This window comes from Lithobates pipiens, unplaced genomic scaffold (assembly GCF_037356315.1).
Source record: "Lithobates pipiens isolate NorthernLeopardFrog02 unplaced genomic scaffold, aLitPip1_a1.2 Scaffold_18, whole genome shotgun sequence".
NCBI classification, from domain to species: Eukaryota; Metazoa; Chordata; class Amphibia; order Anura; family Ranidae; genus Lithobates; species Lithobates pipiens.
In genome coordinates this window covers 343,647,351-343,666,813 of record NW_027507758.1, presented here as the reverse complement: position 1 = coordinate 343,666,813, position 19,463 = coordinate 343,647,351, and the positions used below count along the sequence as shown (strand labels likewise).

At 40.2% G+C, this 19,463-nt stretch overlaps 1 protein-coding gene across 1 annotated transcript in view; it reads right to left on the bottom strand.

Annotated features, from left to right (window-relative positions):
- Window positions 1-15,037, bottom strand: part of B3GAT2 (beta-1,3-glucuronyltransferase 2) — a 207,001-nt gene extending 191,964 nt beyond the window's left edge. The window contains exon 1 of the mRNA XM_077487403.1: window positions 13,487-15,037. Within this exon, the coding sequence (XP_077343529.1) occupies window positions 13,487-14,134 (648 nt within the window). The 5' untranslated portion in view covers window positions 14,135-15,037. The remainder of the gene's footprint in view (window positions 1-13,486) is intronic.
- Window positions 15,038-19,463: the final 4,426 nt, after the last annotated feature.

Below are 19,463 nucleotides of genomic sequence, written 5' to 3'. Positions count from 1 at the left end.
ATAATGATTAAAGTGAAACAATAAAAGTGTAATATTCCTTTAAATTTCGTAGCTGGGGGGTATCTATAGTATGCCTGTGAAGGGGCGCATGTTTCTGGTGCTTAGAACTGTCCCTGCACAAAGTGTCATTTGTGCAGGAAAAAAAGTATTTTAAAATCACTTGCGGCTATTGTCGGGTCCCGTAATACAGAGAACACTCAATGAGTGTTCTCTGCATTAGCCGACAATTCATTCATTCATAGATAAAAAAAAAAAAAAAGCGTGGGGGTTCCCCTAAATTCAATTATCAGGCCCTTCAGGTCTGACATGGATATTAAGGGGAACCCCGTGTCAAATTAAAAAAAAAAATTGACGTGGGGGTCCCCCTAAATATCCATAACCAGACCCTTCAGGTCTGATATGGATATTAAGGGGAACCCCGCATCAAATTAAAAAAAAATTGACGTGGGGGTCCCCCTAAAAATCCATATCAGACCCTTTATCCGAGCACGCAACCTGGCAGGCCGTAGGAAAAGAGGGGGGGACGAGAGAGCGGCCCCCCTCCCTCCTGAACCGTACCAGGCCACATACCCTCAACATTGGGAGGATGCTTTGGGGGTCTGTGACCCCTCAAAGCACCTTGTCCCCATGTTGATGAGGATAAGGGCCTCATCCTCACAACCCTGGCCGTTGGTTGTGAGGGTCTGCGGGCGGGGGGCTTATCAGAATCTGGAAGCCCCCTTTAACAAGGGGACCCCCAGATCCCGCCCCGTTTGAAATGGTAAGGGGGTACAAAAGTACCCCTACCATTTCACAAAGAAAGTGTCAAAATGGTTAAATAAGACAAACACACTTTTGAAAAATTCCTTTATTAAAAATAAAAAAAATAAAAAAAAGATTCCAGCGGTGCTAATCCACTCTTGCTATCCAGCGACGGGTCTCCGGGGTCCAGCGATGGATGATCATATCCAGCGACGGGGGATCTCTCAGTCCAGCGCTGTCCATACATCCTTCTTCTGTCTCCACTCCGGAGACACTGCAGAGATCCCAGCGCTGACGTTTCTTATATTAGGAGGGCGGGGCCACCCGTCACCTGACCCCGCCCCCTCTGACGCTGGTGAAGGGAGCCAGGGGTTCCCCAGTGACGTGTGGGTGACCCCGCCCCCTCTGATGTAACGCAGGTTTCCGTTACATCAGAGGGGGCGGGGTCACCCACACGTCAATGGGGAACCCCTGGCTTCCCTCTCCAACGTCAGAGGGGCGGGGTCAGGTGACGGGTGGCCCCGCCCTCCTAATATAAGAAACGTCAGCGCTGGGATCTCTGCAGTGTCTCCGGAGTGGAGACAGAAGAAGGATGTATGGACAGCGCTGGACTGAGAGATCCCCCGTCGCTGGATATGATCATCCATCGCTGGACCCCGGAGACCCGTCACTGGATAGCAAGAGTGGATTAGCACCGCTGGAATCTTTTATTTATTTTTTTTATTTTTAATAAAGGAATTTTTCAAAAGTGTGTTTGTCTTATTTAACCATTTTGACACTTTCTTTGTGAAATGGTAGGGGTACTTTTGTACCCCCTTACCATTTCAAACAGGGGGGGGGGGCGGGATCTGGGGGTCCCCTTGTTAAAGGGGGCTTCCAGATTCTGATAAGCCCCCCGCCCGCAGACCCTCACAACCAACGGCCAGGGTTGTGAGGATGAGGCCCTTGTCCTCATCAACATGGGGACAAGGTGCTTTGAGGGGTCACAGACCCCCAAAGCATCCTCCCAATGTTGAGGGTATGTGGCCTGGTATGGTTCAGGAGGGAGGGGGGGTGCTCTCTTGTCCCCCCCTCTTTTCCTGCGGCCTGCCAGGTTGCGTGCTCGGATAAAGGGTCTGATGTGGATTTTTAGGGGGACCCCCACGTCAATTTTTTTTAAATTTGACACGGGGTTCCCCTTAATATCCATGTCAGACCTGAAGGGCCTGGTAATTGAATTTAGGGGAACCCCCACGCTTTTTTTTATTTTTTATCAATGAATGAATGAATTGTCGGCTAATGCAGAGAACACTCATTGAGTGTTCTCTGTATTACGGGACCCGACAATAGCCGCAAGTGATTTTAAAAGACTTTTTTTCCTGCACAAATGACACTTTGTGCAGGGACAGTTCTAAGCACCAGAAACATGCGCCCCTTCACCGGCATACTATAGATACCCCCCAGCTACGAAATTTAAAGGAATATTACACTTTTATTGTTTCACTTTAATCATTATTAAAATCACTGCTCCTGAAAAAACGGCAGTTTTTAAAACTTTTTTTTGCATTGATCCATGTCCCCTGGGGCAGGACCCGGGTCCCCAAACACTTTTTAGGACAGTAACCTGCATATTACCCTTTAAAATTAGCACTTTAGATTTCTCCCATAGACTTGTATAGGGTGTTCCGGCTTTTCGAATTTGCTGCGAACAGCCCAAATTGTTCACTGTTCGCTGAACAGGCGAACAGGCAATGTTCGAGTCGAACATGAGTTCGACTCGAACTCGAAGCTCATCCCTAGCTCTGAATGCAGAATGTACACCTCATATGCATATGCATAAGGGACAGCCTGCACAATATTTTCTCAAACCACTACAAAACATTTTTACAAAGAAGAGTAAACGCTTTAACTTAACTTTGCTTGGAGCAGTCAGAACAATTAAGGTGATTGTTATCAGGTCAAAGTGTTTTTTGTGCTGGTTTTGCCTTATTACACATGTTGTTTTGTAATACAAATAGTTTTGAATCATTTAACAAAATGCTTTCTGAGCAGATAACAAAGAAAAATAAATAAATAAATAACCTTTTCTAATTATCACTGTTGTTGGAAGGGCTCACAGGTATTTGCATCATCGGAGACAAAGCAAGGAACTGTCAATATTTGTTTCTTTAAACCCTGTAGTGTTCAAACAGTCACAAATATATAATCCGATTAGCTCAGATGCTGATTTGCTAGAACAGATTTAAAACATTCCCATTTGTATGTTTAAAGGCTCCCAGTGAATATTAAAATAGACACGTAATCCCTAAATAAAACCACACGAGTTTGTCTTGCTGGCTGTGATTATTTTACAAAGGCTCTTTATATATATATATATATATATATATATATATATATATATATATATATATATATATATATATATATATATATATATATATATATATATATATATATATATATATATATATATATATATATATATATATATATATATATATATATATATATATATATATATATATATATATATATATATATATTTATATATATATATATATATTTATATTTAACATTTTGTTCTATTGGGATGAAGGAGTCAGGTATGGATTAGAATGTTATACTATGATCATATTATTATTATTTGTAAATTGAATTAATGCATTCAGTTGGATTTTATATTTACACCAATAAGTATTAGAATTCAGAGGGTCAAATTTAGCAATTAAAAAATAAAAGCAAATCTTTGCTGAACATAAACACAACCTTTAAACTCAGAACTTGGTCAGTCACTGGATAAAGAGAAAATGCCCAAGAGGTGATGTAAAGGTGAATGTGAGTACACTCAATACCTCTTGAACAGTGCAAAAGTGTTGTTTGCACAGTCAAAGTGAATGCTTCATTTAGCACTTCTGTGTATTAGGGACATTCACGATATTACTAATTTACAGCCCACAAAGCTAATGAGTGTTTAAGAGAATGTAATGAAGCATACTGGACATTTGACTTGGATCTATGCATGTAAGTCCCAAGAGAAAATGGCCCCTATTCACTTGAATATTGTTAGTTACTCTCCTAAAATGTAAAAGTAAAGAATATCTCCAAGGTAGATTATTTGGCAAAATAATCTGATCTTCTGCATTAAAATTCCAGTTTGAGTAACAACCAGGACCTGTGCTCTAGGCCTCAATCTCCATTACTGTATATAGTATTTAGCCATGGCCATACAGTATATGGGCCAACACCTAGGGGAAAATAAATTGAGTCATGGTTTACAGCTTCCAAAGGGTATATGACGATGGCCTTTTACATGTGGGATTTGAAAAGCATGGACAGGAAGGTCAGTGTACATTTGCACTACTATGCTCATCAATCCCCACCTCAACAGTTACTTTTGTTTATTCTGACCTGGAATTATCCTTTTAGATTTTTCAGTGCAACATGTATATACTGCAATCACATTGAAAATGAAAAAAGGCACTTTACTAACATTTTCAGGCAAATTCTATTCTAAAGTAATATCATAAAAAACATTAAAAAGGCATAGTAAAATTAGCTAATGTACTTTTTAACATAACAAGGACTCTTTCTCGCATCAGTTGTTAGTCTGTAACAGGTAGAAATTTGCTAAGTGACAACTTCCTTGTGTAAATTATGAGGAATAGATAGTGTAATCAGATGCATGAAGTGGAACATTCTATTCAAATTTCTGTTAGTGATTTACAACTCAAATAGTTTTCCTATAATGTAATACTGTAGTGTTTACCAGCCTAAAGTTATCTGGCCCTTAAAAAAACAAAAAACTTTAATTCTTGCTTTGCCCCAGATTCTCAATAAAGCAACTATATTAGAAAAACTTAGCAACACAGAAGTGCATCAAAGTGAAACATTGTACAAGATAAGTAAAATAATAGTAACAGTAATCATACATTGCTTGTGGATTACACGTTAAAATCCTAGGTCAAATAAAAAAAAGATATATATATATATATAGGGCTACCTACTCAAGGTTTAAATATTAACTTTTTTTGAGGCGCATTCAATGCAGGGGGAGGAAACCTGGGCGCTCCAGCTGTGGTGAAACTACAAATCCCATCATACCTCTGCTTCTAGGAGTCATGCCTGTGATTGTTAGGGTCTTGTGATGTCTCATGGGACTTGTCGTTTCAAAATAGCTGGAGGGCCGAGGTTGCCTACCCCCTTATTTAATGTATCTTCTAACTAGACGATGATGGTCCTGAATCATCAAGCTGCAATGGCATTTACTGTAAAGGGAATTTAAGGTATGCTAAAGCTTATTGAAGGTCATTTTAGCATACCTTAAGTGTTATATTGCACTCCTTAAGCAGTAACACAGCTTAATGAGGGCCAAATCATCTTCTTACTGGTCGATTTGGCAGTTTTTCTCACCACATGGCTTCTCACTGCCATGGCCCATAAGCTCTGTTCCTGTCTGTTTGGAATCTCACTCTCCCTTCTACAACAAGGGCGTTACCAGATGTTTTCACACCCTCGCGCCCCTATATGAAGTTAATTTGAATTCCAGCAAATAGCCATGCGATTGCCATGCCAGGTTTGCAGACCTGTGATCCCAAACTCAAAATTTCACCTCTAGTATCCAGAAGAAACATAACAACCCATTACAAGGACCCCAGTTGCCTAGATTAGGGACATTTACATGGCCAAAGTGAAAGCAAGTGGTTTTCAATCTTTTTAAAGTTTCATACCTTACAACACATAATTTTACAAAAAGAGGTTTTGTGTATATATATATATATATATATATATATATATATATATCTGTATGACTTTCATATGATAGTATACTTGATCACATACAAAATCTCAATATACGTTATTTAAAAGAAAATATTTATACTAGTATTTTTCAGGCATGGGGTGGAGGAAAGACTCTGATTGCCTGCTGCACCAAATTCAATGGAGCATCCCTTAGGAGCCTCCAGCTTTGGTGCTAGCTAGTTGTGTGCATGGGTAGTAATACATCTAACTAGGATGCAAACACTCACAAAATTGTCACTGGATTCCATATTACCTTTGTTACCATGATACATAAATGTGCTGTAATATATAAGTTTGCAGTCCCTAATCTTCCTGCGCTGTATACCTGTAAACTGGTAACAGAAAGAGCATTGCACCAAAAAATGTGAGTCAAATGGTTTGGCTGGGACAGTCTATAATTAAAGTCTCATACATGTTCATAAGAGGGAGAAAGATAATCCATGTGGGCTACCAGTCCAAGAGTATAAGCAAGCTCTTAGGCACTAGAAACAGAAGAAGAAGGGACAGGCGCCACTAAGTGCAGTATCTCATGAATCATTTATTGTAAAAATAATACATTATCCACTCACATGGTGTAGTGTAGAAAATGGCATATCAGGGATATATGGGGGCTTTCACGGTGCTGGTGTGATGGTATTTGGTGCTCGCGCTCTTGGTGGACCATCTGGTGAAGCTGAAGTATGGCCGAACACTAAGGGCCAGAGTAGGAAGAAGGCAGATGGCTGTGTCAGGCCTTGAAGCACAGCGAGGCATGTGTCCCCAACAGGAAATTAAGCTGTGCTTCAATGTCTGACACAGTCATCGGCCTTCTTCTCTGGCCCCAAGTGTCCGGACGCTCTTCAGCTTCACTGGATGGTCCACCGTGAGTGTAGGCACCACATACCATCACACTCGCACCTTAGAAGCCCCCATATATCCCTTACTCCTTACTACACCATGTTAGTGGATAATGTATTGTTTTTGCAATAAATGATTTGTGAGATACTGCACTTACAGGTGTTTGTCCCATCTTCTTCTGTAATCTGGTGCTTACTGGCATCTATCACTCTAAAAATTCACTTTACTTATTTTTCTGTAATATTACTTTATTTTTCTACATTTCAAAAACACTGCAGATAACTCAATAGAGCATAACGCTTTTTACCACCAGAATTTAGTGAACTGTAAACTTTATAGTCTTTGTGATATTGACAAGAAAGCAGCACACAAATAGAGGATGTGCCTTTTAATTCCTTATCAACACAATCTGTCAAGAACAATCGTTTTAAGAGCCACAGAGAGAGATCCATAGCATTATTTATGGGTGCTATAATTTAGGTCCCTTTCACCAGAGCTGTAAGAGTTTCAAGAGAAAGATCAATCCTTTCCATTACAGGATTTGTCATGCTTGAACTGATCCATTCCAAATTAGAAAGTTTGCTTTGTTTATGGGAGAGAATATTATAGAACGTTATAGAAATATGAAGCTGTGATGTATGGAAAATGTGTGAACATGTTAATGGTCTATATTGTACCTGTGATTGAGCTGAAAAAGTATGGTCTATAATATGATTTTCTGAGCAGCTCTTATTATAGTATAAATAGGCAGAGCAATGTTATGTAACAAGTGGAAGGTAGGCTAAATGTATAGGTGTGAATATTAATATAAAGATATAATGATATATAATGCTACCAAAATGATGCCCAAATGGATAAAGTACAGGTTTGCTATAATGGTAGCTTCATTATATCCAGTTAAGAAGAGTATGCGCTAAATTGAACATGCAACAGCCACTCACCCATATACCCCATTTTAACAAGTTTCTGATTTTAAGTCCCAGTCATAGTACTTTAAGGTACCATCATTGTGAAGCACCTTTGGCTTGCTTTGTAGTTGGGACCAACAGAAGTGTAAAGAAAAACACACCCACCCTAGATGGGCTTAGGATCTAAGAGTGGCAAATTGGCATAAAAAAGGCATGGAGGTATGGATTATTAACACAGTGCTTTCATTTCTTCCTGACTAATGTACTATATTTTTTGCAATATGTTTTGCAATGGAGTTAGCTGTTATGAAGTGGTATAGCAGTTCTTTTTTGTGAAATATTTAAATGGAGTTTCTTAAAATGAATGCAAATCTGAGCATTAGATAACCCACTTAAAACAACCATCTCCCTGTGTGGCTGGTATTTCAATGGTTGTTGAGCAGTGAGACAGCATTGTTGTAGTGGCTAATCTGCCTCTAGAAGTCTCTTTATTTAACACAATAACACATAGAAGCACAAATATATACAAATCTGAAATTCTTAGCAAAAATAAATTTTTACATTCAGAACTCAAAATATGCCCACTTGAAAATACAGTAAGTTTTTCTCATTAGGTGTAGTTCTTAATTGCGAAATAAAAACCAAGTACCTCTTTCCTACAAAAAAAAAGTCACTTTACTAATGTGAATATCTGCCTGTGTCAATTGTATCTATTTGACATCAGTTTAAGATGCTTCTGAGATCATTCAAAATTATTTGACAGGTGCATCCTGCAGTTGACCCCTTTCTAACCTGCATTTGACCTGCTTCAAGTGAGTTTTGCATTTCCATATACATATATAAACCATCCAAAATCTCTTTTAGTAAACAGAAAGTAAACAAAATTATGTTAGAATTTATAAACCACAAATAATTATGTCACATAGATTGTGTACAATATCACTCCCCTTAGCGCACATACTGTATATAGATGAAACTTGTATTTACACAGGTAGCAGCTGCTAATAAATTTCACATAATGTCAATACAATATGCTTTATCCACCAAAATAGAGAAAGCATTAACAGTGCTAGATTAAAAAAAACCGATCATGAAGTCAATAATTCCATTCCACCAAGTGAGTCCAAAGAGTTAAATAAAACTCTCCTGCAGGGCAGGAAACGATGACCAAAGTCACTTCAAAGATCCCATCACTACACCTCGTGGTGTCCTGCTCCCTATAGATGTTACACTCACCAGAACATAAATTAGCTGTGCTTAGGAATACTCTTCTGGTCATCTGAAACTGGTATCCACTACACCTTTAGAACCAAGATCTGCTCACACAGAAATCTGGTGTATATGAGGAGCCTCCCCCAGTCAGAAGTGACCAACAATAAAAGCAAACAGACTCATAGCGTAACTCTGCAAGTTTATTGTTCCCACAAACCCCGCAAGTAATGGACTTATGTTAGAAATATTAAAAGCATGTAAAACCATGTAACACTTGGATCAGTTCACAGCCTGTGTATGAAGCTCTCGCTGCTCGTAGACTCGCTGCTTGTGGTGATCCCGGGTTGAGTGACACAGTCACTGACTGACCCTGTAGCCGCATGGACACGCGCTAACATGTTTCATCATAGACTTTGTCAAAGGGCTAGAAGTCTATAGTGTAGTATGTTTTATTATGATAAAGAATTTTACCAAATAAAATGGTATGAAAAACTATTTTATTTGGTATAATTCTTTATCGTATTAAAACATACTACACTATATATCATCTTCCTGTGGTCCCTTCTGGAGCATTTATTGTAGTGATACAAAGTGGAAGTGAGGAGAAAGGAATTGACCTGATGTTGTGTTCCTGTTCGTTTTAAAAGTGGATCTGTTTATTCTCTGCTTGATGGTTACTTGTTTGGTTGAAAAATTTTGGTGAGCGCATATATATTTCTCACATCTACCTATTCCAAAATATCTAATAGATGGCTACACAATCAACTGTTGGCATTGACTCTTAAAAGCCCACAATCCAAGTCCATAGATTGAAGTTCAAATACCTGTTACTTTATATCACCTGCAATAAGGGCATGTTCCACTAGCCATACACAAGTCACACTTTAATAAAAAAAAACTTTTAACAAGATCACCTTCATGTGCCCAGGCTATTGTTTAAACAGTGTGGCAATAAGGGATTCCTTAAAGCAGAGTTCCACCCAAAAGTGGAATTTCCGCTTATCTATCACATTTGGCACCTTTCAGGGGGAGCGGTACCTGTTTTTACAGGTACCCTATCCCTGATTCTGGGAGACTGGGCCATGACAAATTTCGTCACCAGCTCGGTCCCCCTCCTCCCCTTCTGCAAGGCCAGTGAGAGAGTGCAGCGTGCTTCAAGCATGCACAGTAGGGACCCCGTTGTGAAGCCGAAAGGCTACACTGCCATGTTCCCTTACCCACAATAACAGCTGAAGCACTTGACAGCCGATGGAAAAATCAGCTGCGGTGCTGACATCGCTGGACTCCAGGACAAGTAAGTGTCCTAATGTTAAAAGTCTGCAGCAGTATGTGTAGCTGCTGGCTTTTACATTTTAAAGGGGCGGGCAGAACTCCAATTTAAAGTATCGCTTTATTTTAAATGCCTAATCCAGATGCTGGAGAATTAAACCACTGAACATGTTTCAGGTACTCTGGGGGTGAGATCAGTGCTCATGAGGTCTCTACATATGTCACAGCCATTACTAGTGGGTCCCACTCCCCCTGCTTGATTTGATGAGTGGGAAGCCATAAAATACTATGTTCATGTAGCCTGACCCTTTCTGAGAGAATTAGGTCCATGTCACAATGTAATCTGTGCATAGTTACTTATGCACTGCTATATACAACAACTGAGAAAGTGTTGAAAATTGTGAAAAATTTAATTGTGATATAAAATATTCATAATCAGAGCTGTAATACTTATATGCTGCTAAACCCAAAAAAATTTAACAAAAGCCCAAAAAGTTATTAGTGTGGTGACACAAAAAAGCACCCTTATTCCCAAAAACTAACAGCTGCAACCATTAACTAGTGAATTCTAACACTAAAAATAGAGCAATAATTAGCGTTTCCATATTGAGCAATCATTCATAAAAGGCAAAAAAGGCATGAAGATATAATGTGCATAAAACATAAATAAAAAAAAACAGTGTCTAGTTACAAATGTGTAAAACAACAACAAAAAAGCAAAAAAAAATGTGTTCCAAAAATCAAAACGTGAATCCAATTTGAACATGCATGTGCCCAGTCCAAAATAAAGAAAAATGTCAGAAAAGATTCTTATAGTCATGTGTCAGTGAACTGAACCCACCACCTTCAGATGAAATAGCCACTAACCACAGAGACTGACCAATAGGTCAAACTGCACTTTTATAATAGAGAATAAAGGTCTTCAAATCCTGATCACTTCCACCAAAACGATCGGTCTCCCCAGATCCACACCTTGCTCCACAATCTCCCTGCAGGGGTTTAGCTAGCTCCTTGCCTCCCATTTCACACATCACTTAGAATATAAACAAACATTCATAGTGTAACATTGGCAAGAAATATCCAATTTTATTAAAATAATCCGATATCTGCATACATTAAAACCGATTAAAATATTGCATAACAATCCAAAATTACTATTGTCTCCTCACCCGCACTTTCGAATAATGGAGTCACCGGAAATGACATCACTGGCTCTACCCAACACGTTACGTCACTGGTCTTCTTTAGGGTACCAGGGATTTGATTCTTGCAGCACCTTTTTTTGATTTTTTATTGTTGTTTTACACATTTGCAACTGTTTTATTTTAGTTTATGTTCTATACACATTATATCATCATGCCTTTTTGCCTTTTATGATTGATTGCTCAATAATACAGAAAAGTTTCTTTCTGAACTCACGCACCATTTTTACACACATTATTACCCCATGTCACAATGTGTAAACACATTTGACTTTTTCCTAAAGTCAGCCTGTAAGCTCTGACACTTTCTGACTTGCCTATTGGTTGCTTCAGATGTGTTCTAGAGCCCTCTAGATGCTCCTAAACTTTGGACACCATGGTAGCCTCCCTGGCAGTATTTCCGGGTCTCGAGACTCGAGATAGCATCGCTGGATCCATGGAGGGGGTTACTTACCTTTTCCCCTGGATCCAGCGATGTCTCCCCGCTGTGATCAGCGAGCCGCCGTGTCTCGCTCAATCTGTCACTGTGCCGGGCTCTGTTCCCCGCGAGCGCTGTGACCCACGGGGACGGAGTTCGCCGCCAAATTCAAAAAGTAAAAAACCAAGTATAGATACAGTATACTGTAATCTTACAGATTACAGTACTGTATCAAATAATTACACACCCCCTTTGTCTCTAGTGGTTTGTCCAGTGTCCTGCATGCAGTTTTATATTATACATACTATTTTTTATGCCAGGAAACTGGAGATTGTCCATAGCAACCAAAAAATGTCAGTTTACATCAAAAGTGGTTATAGACCAGCTAGAAAACCGCAGTAATAAATTAGAATCACTCGCAGAATTGATTGATAGTAATTTGTGGGGAAATTCATAATCAAACTCTAAAAGTAATGACAGTGACAATTCTGCAACTCAGCACATTTCAGTGTTTTTGTTATTTGATTACATTATTTAATAATGTTTATTATTATATTATTATTATTTGTTATAATTATTTATAGTTATGTTATATATATATATATATATATAATATTATAATTTATGATTTCATATTTCAAATTTTATCATACCCGGGATCTATTGGACTATTATACTCTTGTTTGGATGGATTTAAGTGAATTATTTCTAAGAATTACAGGCCTACAATATAAAACGCCAAGTTTCCATGCAAAATAATGGTAACGCTTTCAGCACCTAAAATCAGAAATAATCATACTGCCAGGGAGGTTAAAGAAGTCTCGACCTCCTAGATGAAGTAATTGCTTAAATCGGACCCATCCTGCACCTCTGTTTTACCCACCACTTTGATGGGCCAACATACTGTGCAGTAATGAAATGCCAGAGGCATTGGGGCATAGAAGCAAGTTCATTAAGGTAATATAGAGAAGCACCTTGATTTAGGGGCTCCTGAATAGTTCTATAACAAATCTGAAGCTAATACAGGCTCCTGGAGGTGCTGCTGTTTCATGAGCCTGGTATATTTAGACACTGCTGGTCATTACAGTTTTTTTTTATTAATTTTTAAGGTAATGTGAAATATCTTATAATTGTAAAAAAAAAAATCTAAGAAATGTTTTCTTATTAGATCATTGAAAGAGCCATGGATTGTGTACTATTGCATTTTGCACATAGTATTCTCTCCCTCAACACACTCTGTTAACATTAGATGATACTGTAAATTAGGATTAGACCTGCAAACCAATTATATATTTGTTTTATGTAACTTTTTGCTTTGGGGTATAGTTTGCTGGCTATTGATCATACAAACAGAAAAACTACAGCATTGCTTTGTAGAAACTGGTGTTGTGACTCCCTCTGCAGACCATGTTTTGCTACACAATCGTAGTTTCAATACCTAGAACACTATTTAGGAAATCGCAATCATTGCAGCATATACTTGCAATATACCAATACTATCAACACATATGCTTATCACTGCTCAGATAAGAACACTAAAATGCAAGTTAAACTTTTTAAGCTTACATTTACAGGTCTTTTGTTGTATTACTGGTTATTAACACACCCACTAAAGTCCTACTCAGAGATGTGTATAAAGCAAGTACAGTCAAGTAAAAGGGAGCAAAATGCATGCAGATGAGCCAATGAAACTGGGAGAGGTACACTCCTCACCCCCCTTCCCTTCCCTTCTCTTCTCTTCATACTACTGTAGTGTGAGGCTGCAGTTGTATGCATTCATTGCTGTTGCTAAGCCCATCCTGCTTGCTTTCAAATTCTACACACACTATCATGAAAGCAGCTGTGGGGAGTTCTTTGGAGAGCAAAACAGCAGGGTGTTTGTGGCATCAGAAAGTTTGCTAGAGGCATCCACAGTAGCAAAAGTGTGCTGGGAGCTGTCTACCAGCCTTAGTGCTGAAACATAAAGCAGGTACATTTGCACTTGGAATCAAATATGAAATAGAAATTTATATGCATGTATCTGCTTATATATATGCATAGAATGAAAACAGATGCTCTGGAAAGTTTCCAGCAATGCAAACTATCATTATAGTGCTGTGTCGTAAATGTAATAAAATTACCTCCTGGAAAAGCTCCAGACTATATGTGTTGTCATCATCTGCAAAGAAGACAACACCTGCGGGGTACTCCTGTTGTGCAGGTGACTGGACTGCTGACCTCTGGGGTTGGTACTGTTGTCGTAGCCAAGCTAATCCTGCATTCCTCTGTTCGGTAGCTCGAGGTAAACCAGATCTTTTGTACCTCCGTGGTGTGGGAACATGCAGGTGGGTGGCTCTTACACCTGCTTTGGCCAAGAATCGCCTTACCAAATCTGTTGGCTGAGCAGAGTCCTCCACTACTATCCAATGTAACCGAGGCACCTGACGGAATGTGTTAGCCAGTCGAGTTAGTTCTGCTTTTTGAACAGGTCGGCTGTACGTGGGGGTGATGGCATATATAACGGGAAGAGAGTCATTCTTTCCCTTATGAGAATTAAGACTAGTTAGGTGCTCCTGATTAGTTGTCCATGTACCCATACTGGTGTCACTTGGCTGGGGTCGCATCAAAGCTGCACGACCAATCCTGCGTCTCCAGTATGGAGAGTAGTAGCGGGTGGTAGGTACTCTGCTGGAGTTGGATGGTTTCCTGGTATCAATATCAATAATAATAACAACAATCAGTACCCAAGGAAGAAGAATGAAGAAGCGACTATAGAAAACAGACTTCATCCTGGAGTGAGGAAAGGTGAATACAATTCAAGCAAAGAATAAAAACTTCATAAATGCTAAATTTATCCTATTTTCCAATCCAGGAAAATGTGGGAAAAGCAGAACATGAAAAATATCCTTATAACATACTAAACAAGCCAGCATCTCAATTGCCCCACAATTTTCTCTTGCAGGTGAATCCTCATTCTGGAATTATATTAAACTTCAAAAAATATGCTCTGTTCCTTATTGTGTTTAAATAACAAATACTGCTTTATTATCTCCAGAATTAAAATAAATATATACTATAGCACAGGATTCAGATCATGGAGAAATCCCTTTCAACAAAGTAAATCCATTTAAATGCTTCAGTTGGTGAGCTATCAGTGCTGGGGAATCATTATAGACCCCTACTGTGACTTCCAGCTCCAAAACATATTGAACCCAATTCAAGTCATGTCAGTAGCTCTAGAAGAACAAATGTTAAGGCATTAGCTCCAATTAATTTCTGAAAATTGAATCATTTGTACGGTCTTTGGAGACTAAATAGGAATAGGCACCGCGAAGAATAGGGACAGCTACCAAGTAATATACAAGGATCAAGCATCTAGTAGGTCCTATTCTGCCTCCGTAAACTTCTTGTCTTGTTCAGCATCCATGTGCTCCAGAATGTCAATACGATGAAAAAATACATCTGTCAGTGCCTTGGGTCTTCTAGCAAAGCTTGGACATAGCCAGGATCATGAGGATGAAGGGAATTATTTGTCTCTTCCTTCTCATTGCTTGAGCTGTCTGGTAAGCTGTGCAGAGTTGGGCTGTGATTCTCTCAGCAATAAGAGCCTCAGCTATACACTGACTGTGGCTGAGTTTGATTGCTGCTCCCTGCATCCCTCTGCTTCTCCCAACCCCTTTCTTCTTTGTTTCTCTTTCTTTGCAGTCCGATGAGCTGCTGGGTGGGAAAAAGGGAGGAGAAGAATAGAGGGACCCCCTGTGGTTGGCAATGAGAAATGAGATTGAAAAGCTTTTGTAGTGCTTGCGACTTCAGCTGCAGACTTGTGAGCTGCTTTATATGCAAGTATAATGTTCTATTTGTATTGCCTTTTCAGTCTGTTTCGCAGTTCCCTAGATTTGACCTGTTCATCCTAAACCACAATACTAAGACATCATGTCCATGAGCTGAAAAACTCAAGTGGAGGAACAAGAACAAGATAGGCTTGATGCAGAAGTACTCTATCAGGCACTGCAAAGGAGATGTAAACAATACAAGGACATTTGACATGCATCAATTCAATTTGCAGCAAAAATCTTTAGTGTTTTGTTAATAAAAAGAAAAATCCTTAAAGCATATCTAAACCGTAAAAGAAAAATGCTATAAATTTTCAGCTTACCAGTTCTTAGATCTGGTGACTGCATTATTTTTCTTTTTTTCAGGCCTATTTCAATAACTTTTAACTGGTGATCCTGCCAGTAACATAATTCCTGTGACAACGCTTATTCATTGTGCTGTACTTATGGAGGACTGTTGCCAGCCTAGATTGTTCTCCAGATTTGGCCACTAACTCTTATGCCGTGTGCACACGATCAGAATTCTCGTCGGAAAAAGCTGTGATGGTTTTTCCAACGGAATTTTACTCAAGCTTATCTTGCATACACACAGTCACACCAAATTCCGACTGCCAAGAATACGGTGACGTACAACATGTACAACGGGACTATAAAAGGGAAGTTCAATAGCCAGTGTGCCACCCTTTGGGCTCCTTCTGCTAATCTCGTCTTTATCTCATGTTAGTAGAAGTTTGGTGAAAGACGATTCAAGCTTTTCCGGTTGTTACTGCTCTTCAGTTTGTGCTTGTGGGTTCATATCTGTTCCTCACTGCGTGTAGTCAGTTCGCATTTGTTTGTCAGTGCATGCTATTTATAGTACAGTACTTGATTTTCAGTGTGTTCTTGTTTGCACCTTTCTGATTTTCAGCTCGTTCTTTCAGGCCTTGCTGTTTTTCAGTGCTTTCTGTTTAGTTAATTCTGACCAGCCGACCATTTTGAAGCCATGTTGCCGGTACGTACTAATTGTAGAGTTCGTACTGTGTGGGGGCTTGGTGTTGGGCTTCTTGCTTTGACACAAGCCCAGTCCATGAACAGGGCAAGGAGGAGTTCTTGGATGAAGAATTGGTTGCTCCAGCGCAGCCAATTCTCTTACATGCCTTTGCTGCGGGAGATCCAGGAGAATAACCCTGATGATTTCAGGAATTTTCCCCCAGATGACGGACCCTGTTTTTCACCATTTGATGGCTTTGCTGTCCCCTTATATCAGCAAGCAGGATACCTGCATGTGACAAGCCATCAGTCCCGAGCAGTGGCTAGTCGCCACGTTGTGGTACTTGGCGACTGGGAGAAATCTACAGGACCTCAAGTTCTCCCCAGGCATCTCCCCCAGACTCTGGGGATCATTATTCCAGAGACCTGTTCTGCCATCATCCATGTCCTGCAGAAAGACTATATTAAGATAAGATTTCTCCTTTAACATCACATTGTATGTATTGTTTGCTAATGTTTGCTAATATATTGTATTTCTTTCATCATTCGCTAATTACCATGATTGTAATATGCTGTGGATGTCCCCTTTATCCTCATATATGCTGGAATTTTTTAAAGTTTGTTTTTGGTCCTTCATGCATATTTGCCTTCACTAACCTCCCCAGCATGCTATTCAGGGCCCATATACACCTATGTGGCTTCACTGTGGGGACACTTATAAGTTAGTATTAGGTACCACAGATACTAGGGTGCCTTGGCGGGGCTCTGTGGCTTACGCATGCATTTGCAAATGTGTGCTGACTAAACCCCTGTTTTTAACGCATACTGTTAGACAGGTTATTTGGTTGTCTGTGGGCTGGTGGTAAGTAAAGCTTGGTTTTTTTCCTCGGTTTATCCTTGGGTAGGGATGGCCGAACGGTTTCGCGCGGCGGTCGGTTTGCGGCGAATTTTGGCTGTTCACGGTCCGCCCGATCGGCGGACTATTGCCGCTGTTCGCCCGGTGGACTTCCGTGTTTACTGTGTAAAAGAACTTTGACCTATGATGACACATCCATCATGTGGTACAGGACAGCCAATTGAGACATTACAGCACATGGACACTTGGACATTCCCCCTAACTTATAAATAGACCCGATCCAGCGGCTATTTTACATTCTTTCGTATGTCACTATAGGGAGAGGTTGCTGTGTGGAGCAGGGAGAGACTGCAGTGACCCAAATCGCTAGCTATTAGGTCCACAAACGTTCTTTTAAGGACTGGTGTGGTATAGGTGTTAGGTGTAGTTCAGGATATAGGTTTGAGGCACTGCTATTCAAGTCATTGTTGCAGCAGCCTGTCTTTTGTCAGTGTAGAGAGAGGTACAGGACGCTGTGTGCAGCAGGGACAGTCAGTTTAATCATTAGCTGTTACTATTAGGTCCACAAAAGTCATTTTCAGGACTGGTATGGTAAAGTAGTACAGGATATAGTTTTGAGTGCTATTCAAGTTATTGTTGCAGCAGCCTGTGTTTTGTCAGTTTAAATAGGGACAGACAGGAAGCTGTGTGTGGCAGTGAGGGACAGTCAGTTTAATCAGTAGCTGTTACTATTAGGTCCACAAAGGTTCTTTTCAGGACTGGTATGGTAATAGGCTTATACATGTATAATATTCTTTCTTCCAAATATAGAAATAATATTATACTTGACTGCTGCCCTTCTGCTACTGTAGTCCTTTATGAGTATAGGGACTGAGGTACAGTCTGCTAATCACAACCTACTAGTTGCACAAAGGTCCTTCTAAGGACTGGTAAGGTATAGCGTACTAGAGTATATAGGGTTGAGTGAGGTACAGTCTGCTAATCCTTAAGGACTGGTATAGGTCCACAATATATAGGGTTGAGGTGCACTACTGCTGACTGCTGCTCTATTCTGCAGCAGTCCTTTATCAGTATAGGGACTGAGGTACAGTCTGCTAATCACAACCTACTAGTTCCACAAATGTCCTTATAAGGACTGGTAAGGTATAGTGTACTACAGTATATAGGGTTGAGTAAGGTACAGTCTGCTAACCCTTAAGGACTGGTATAGGTCCACAATATATAGGGTTGAGGTGCACTACTGCTGACTGCTGCCCAATTCTGCAGCAGTCCTTTATCAGTATAGGGACTGAGGTACAGTCTGCTAATCACAACCTACTAGTTCCACAAAGGTCCTTATAAGGACTGGTAAGGTATAGTGTACTACAGCATATAGGGTGGAGTGAGGTACAGTCTGCTAAGCCTTAAGGACTGGTATAGGTCCACAATATATAGGGTTGAGGTGCACTACTGCTGACTGCTGCCCAATTCTGCAGCAGTCCTTTATCAGTATAGGGACTGAGGTACAGTCTGCTAATCACAACCTACTAGTTCCACAAAGGTCCTTATAAGGACTGGTAAGGTATAGTGTACTACAGTATATAGGGTTGAGTGAGGTACAGTCTGCTAATCCTTAAGGACTGGTATAGGTCCACAATATATAGGGTTGAGGTGCACTACTGCTGACTGCTGCCCAATTCTGCAGCAGTCCTTTATCAGTATAGGGACTGAGGTACAGTCTGCTAAGCACAACCTACTAGTTCCACAAAGGTCCTTATAAGGACTGGTAAGGTATAGTGTACTACAGTATATAGGGTTGAGTGAGGTACAGTCTGCTAATCCTTAAGGACTGGTATAGGTCCACAATATATAGGGTTGAGGTGCACTACTGCTGACTGCTGCCCAATTCTGCAGCAGTCCTTTATTAGTATAGGGACTGAGGTACAGTCTGCTAATCACAACCTACTAGTTCCACAAAGGTCCTTATAAGGACTGGTAAGGTATAGTGTACTACAGTATATAGGGTTGAGTGAGGTACAGTCTGCTATTCCTTAAGGACTGGTATAGGTCCACAATATATAGGGTTGAGGTGCACTACTGCTGACTGCTGCCCTATTCTGCAGCAGTCCTTTATCAGTACAGGGACTGAGAGTTTTGTCACAGGGTCATTTAAAAAATGACAGGCAGAGGAAGAGGCAGGCCCTTCCGCAGGGGTGGTAGGGGTAGGGCAGGAGCAACAGGCTTGAGCCAAAGTGGGAAATTGCAGAAGGTGCGTGCGATTACCTCAAAGGAAGCACCAGAATTAGTTGACTGGCTCACTCAGCCTTACTCTTCTGCACCCTCCTCATCCTCTCGATCTGCACCCTCCTCTTCACTCTCTGCTATGTGCACACCCAAAGACACTACCACCAACAACACCACCACCACCACCACATACCTTCCGCTTGAGTCACAGGAATTATTTTCCGATCCATATCAAGA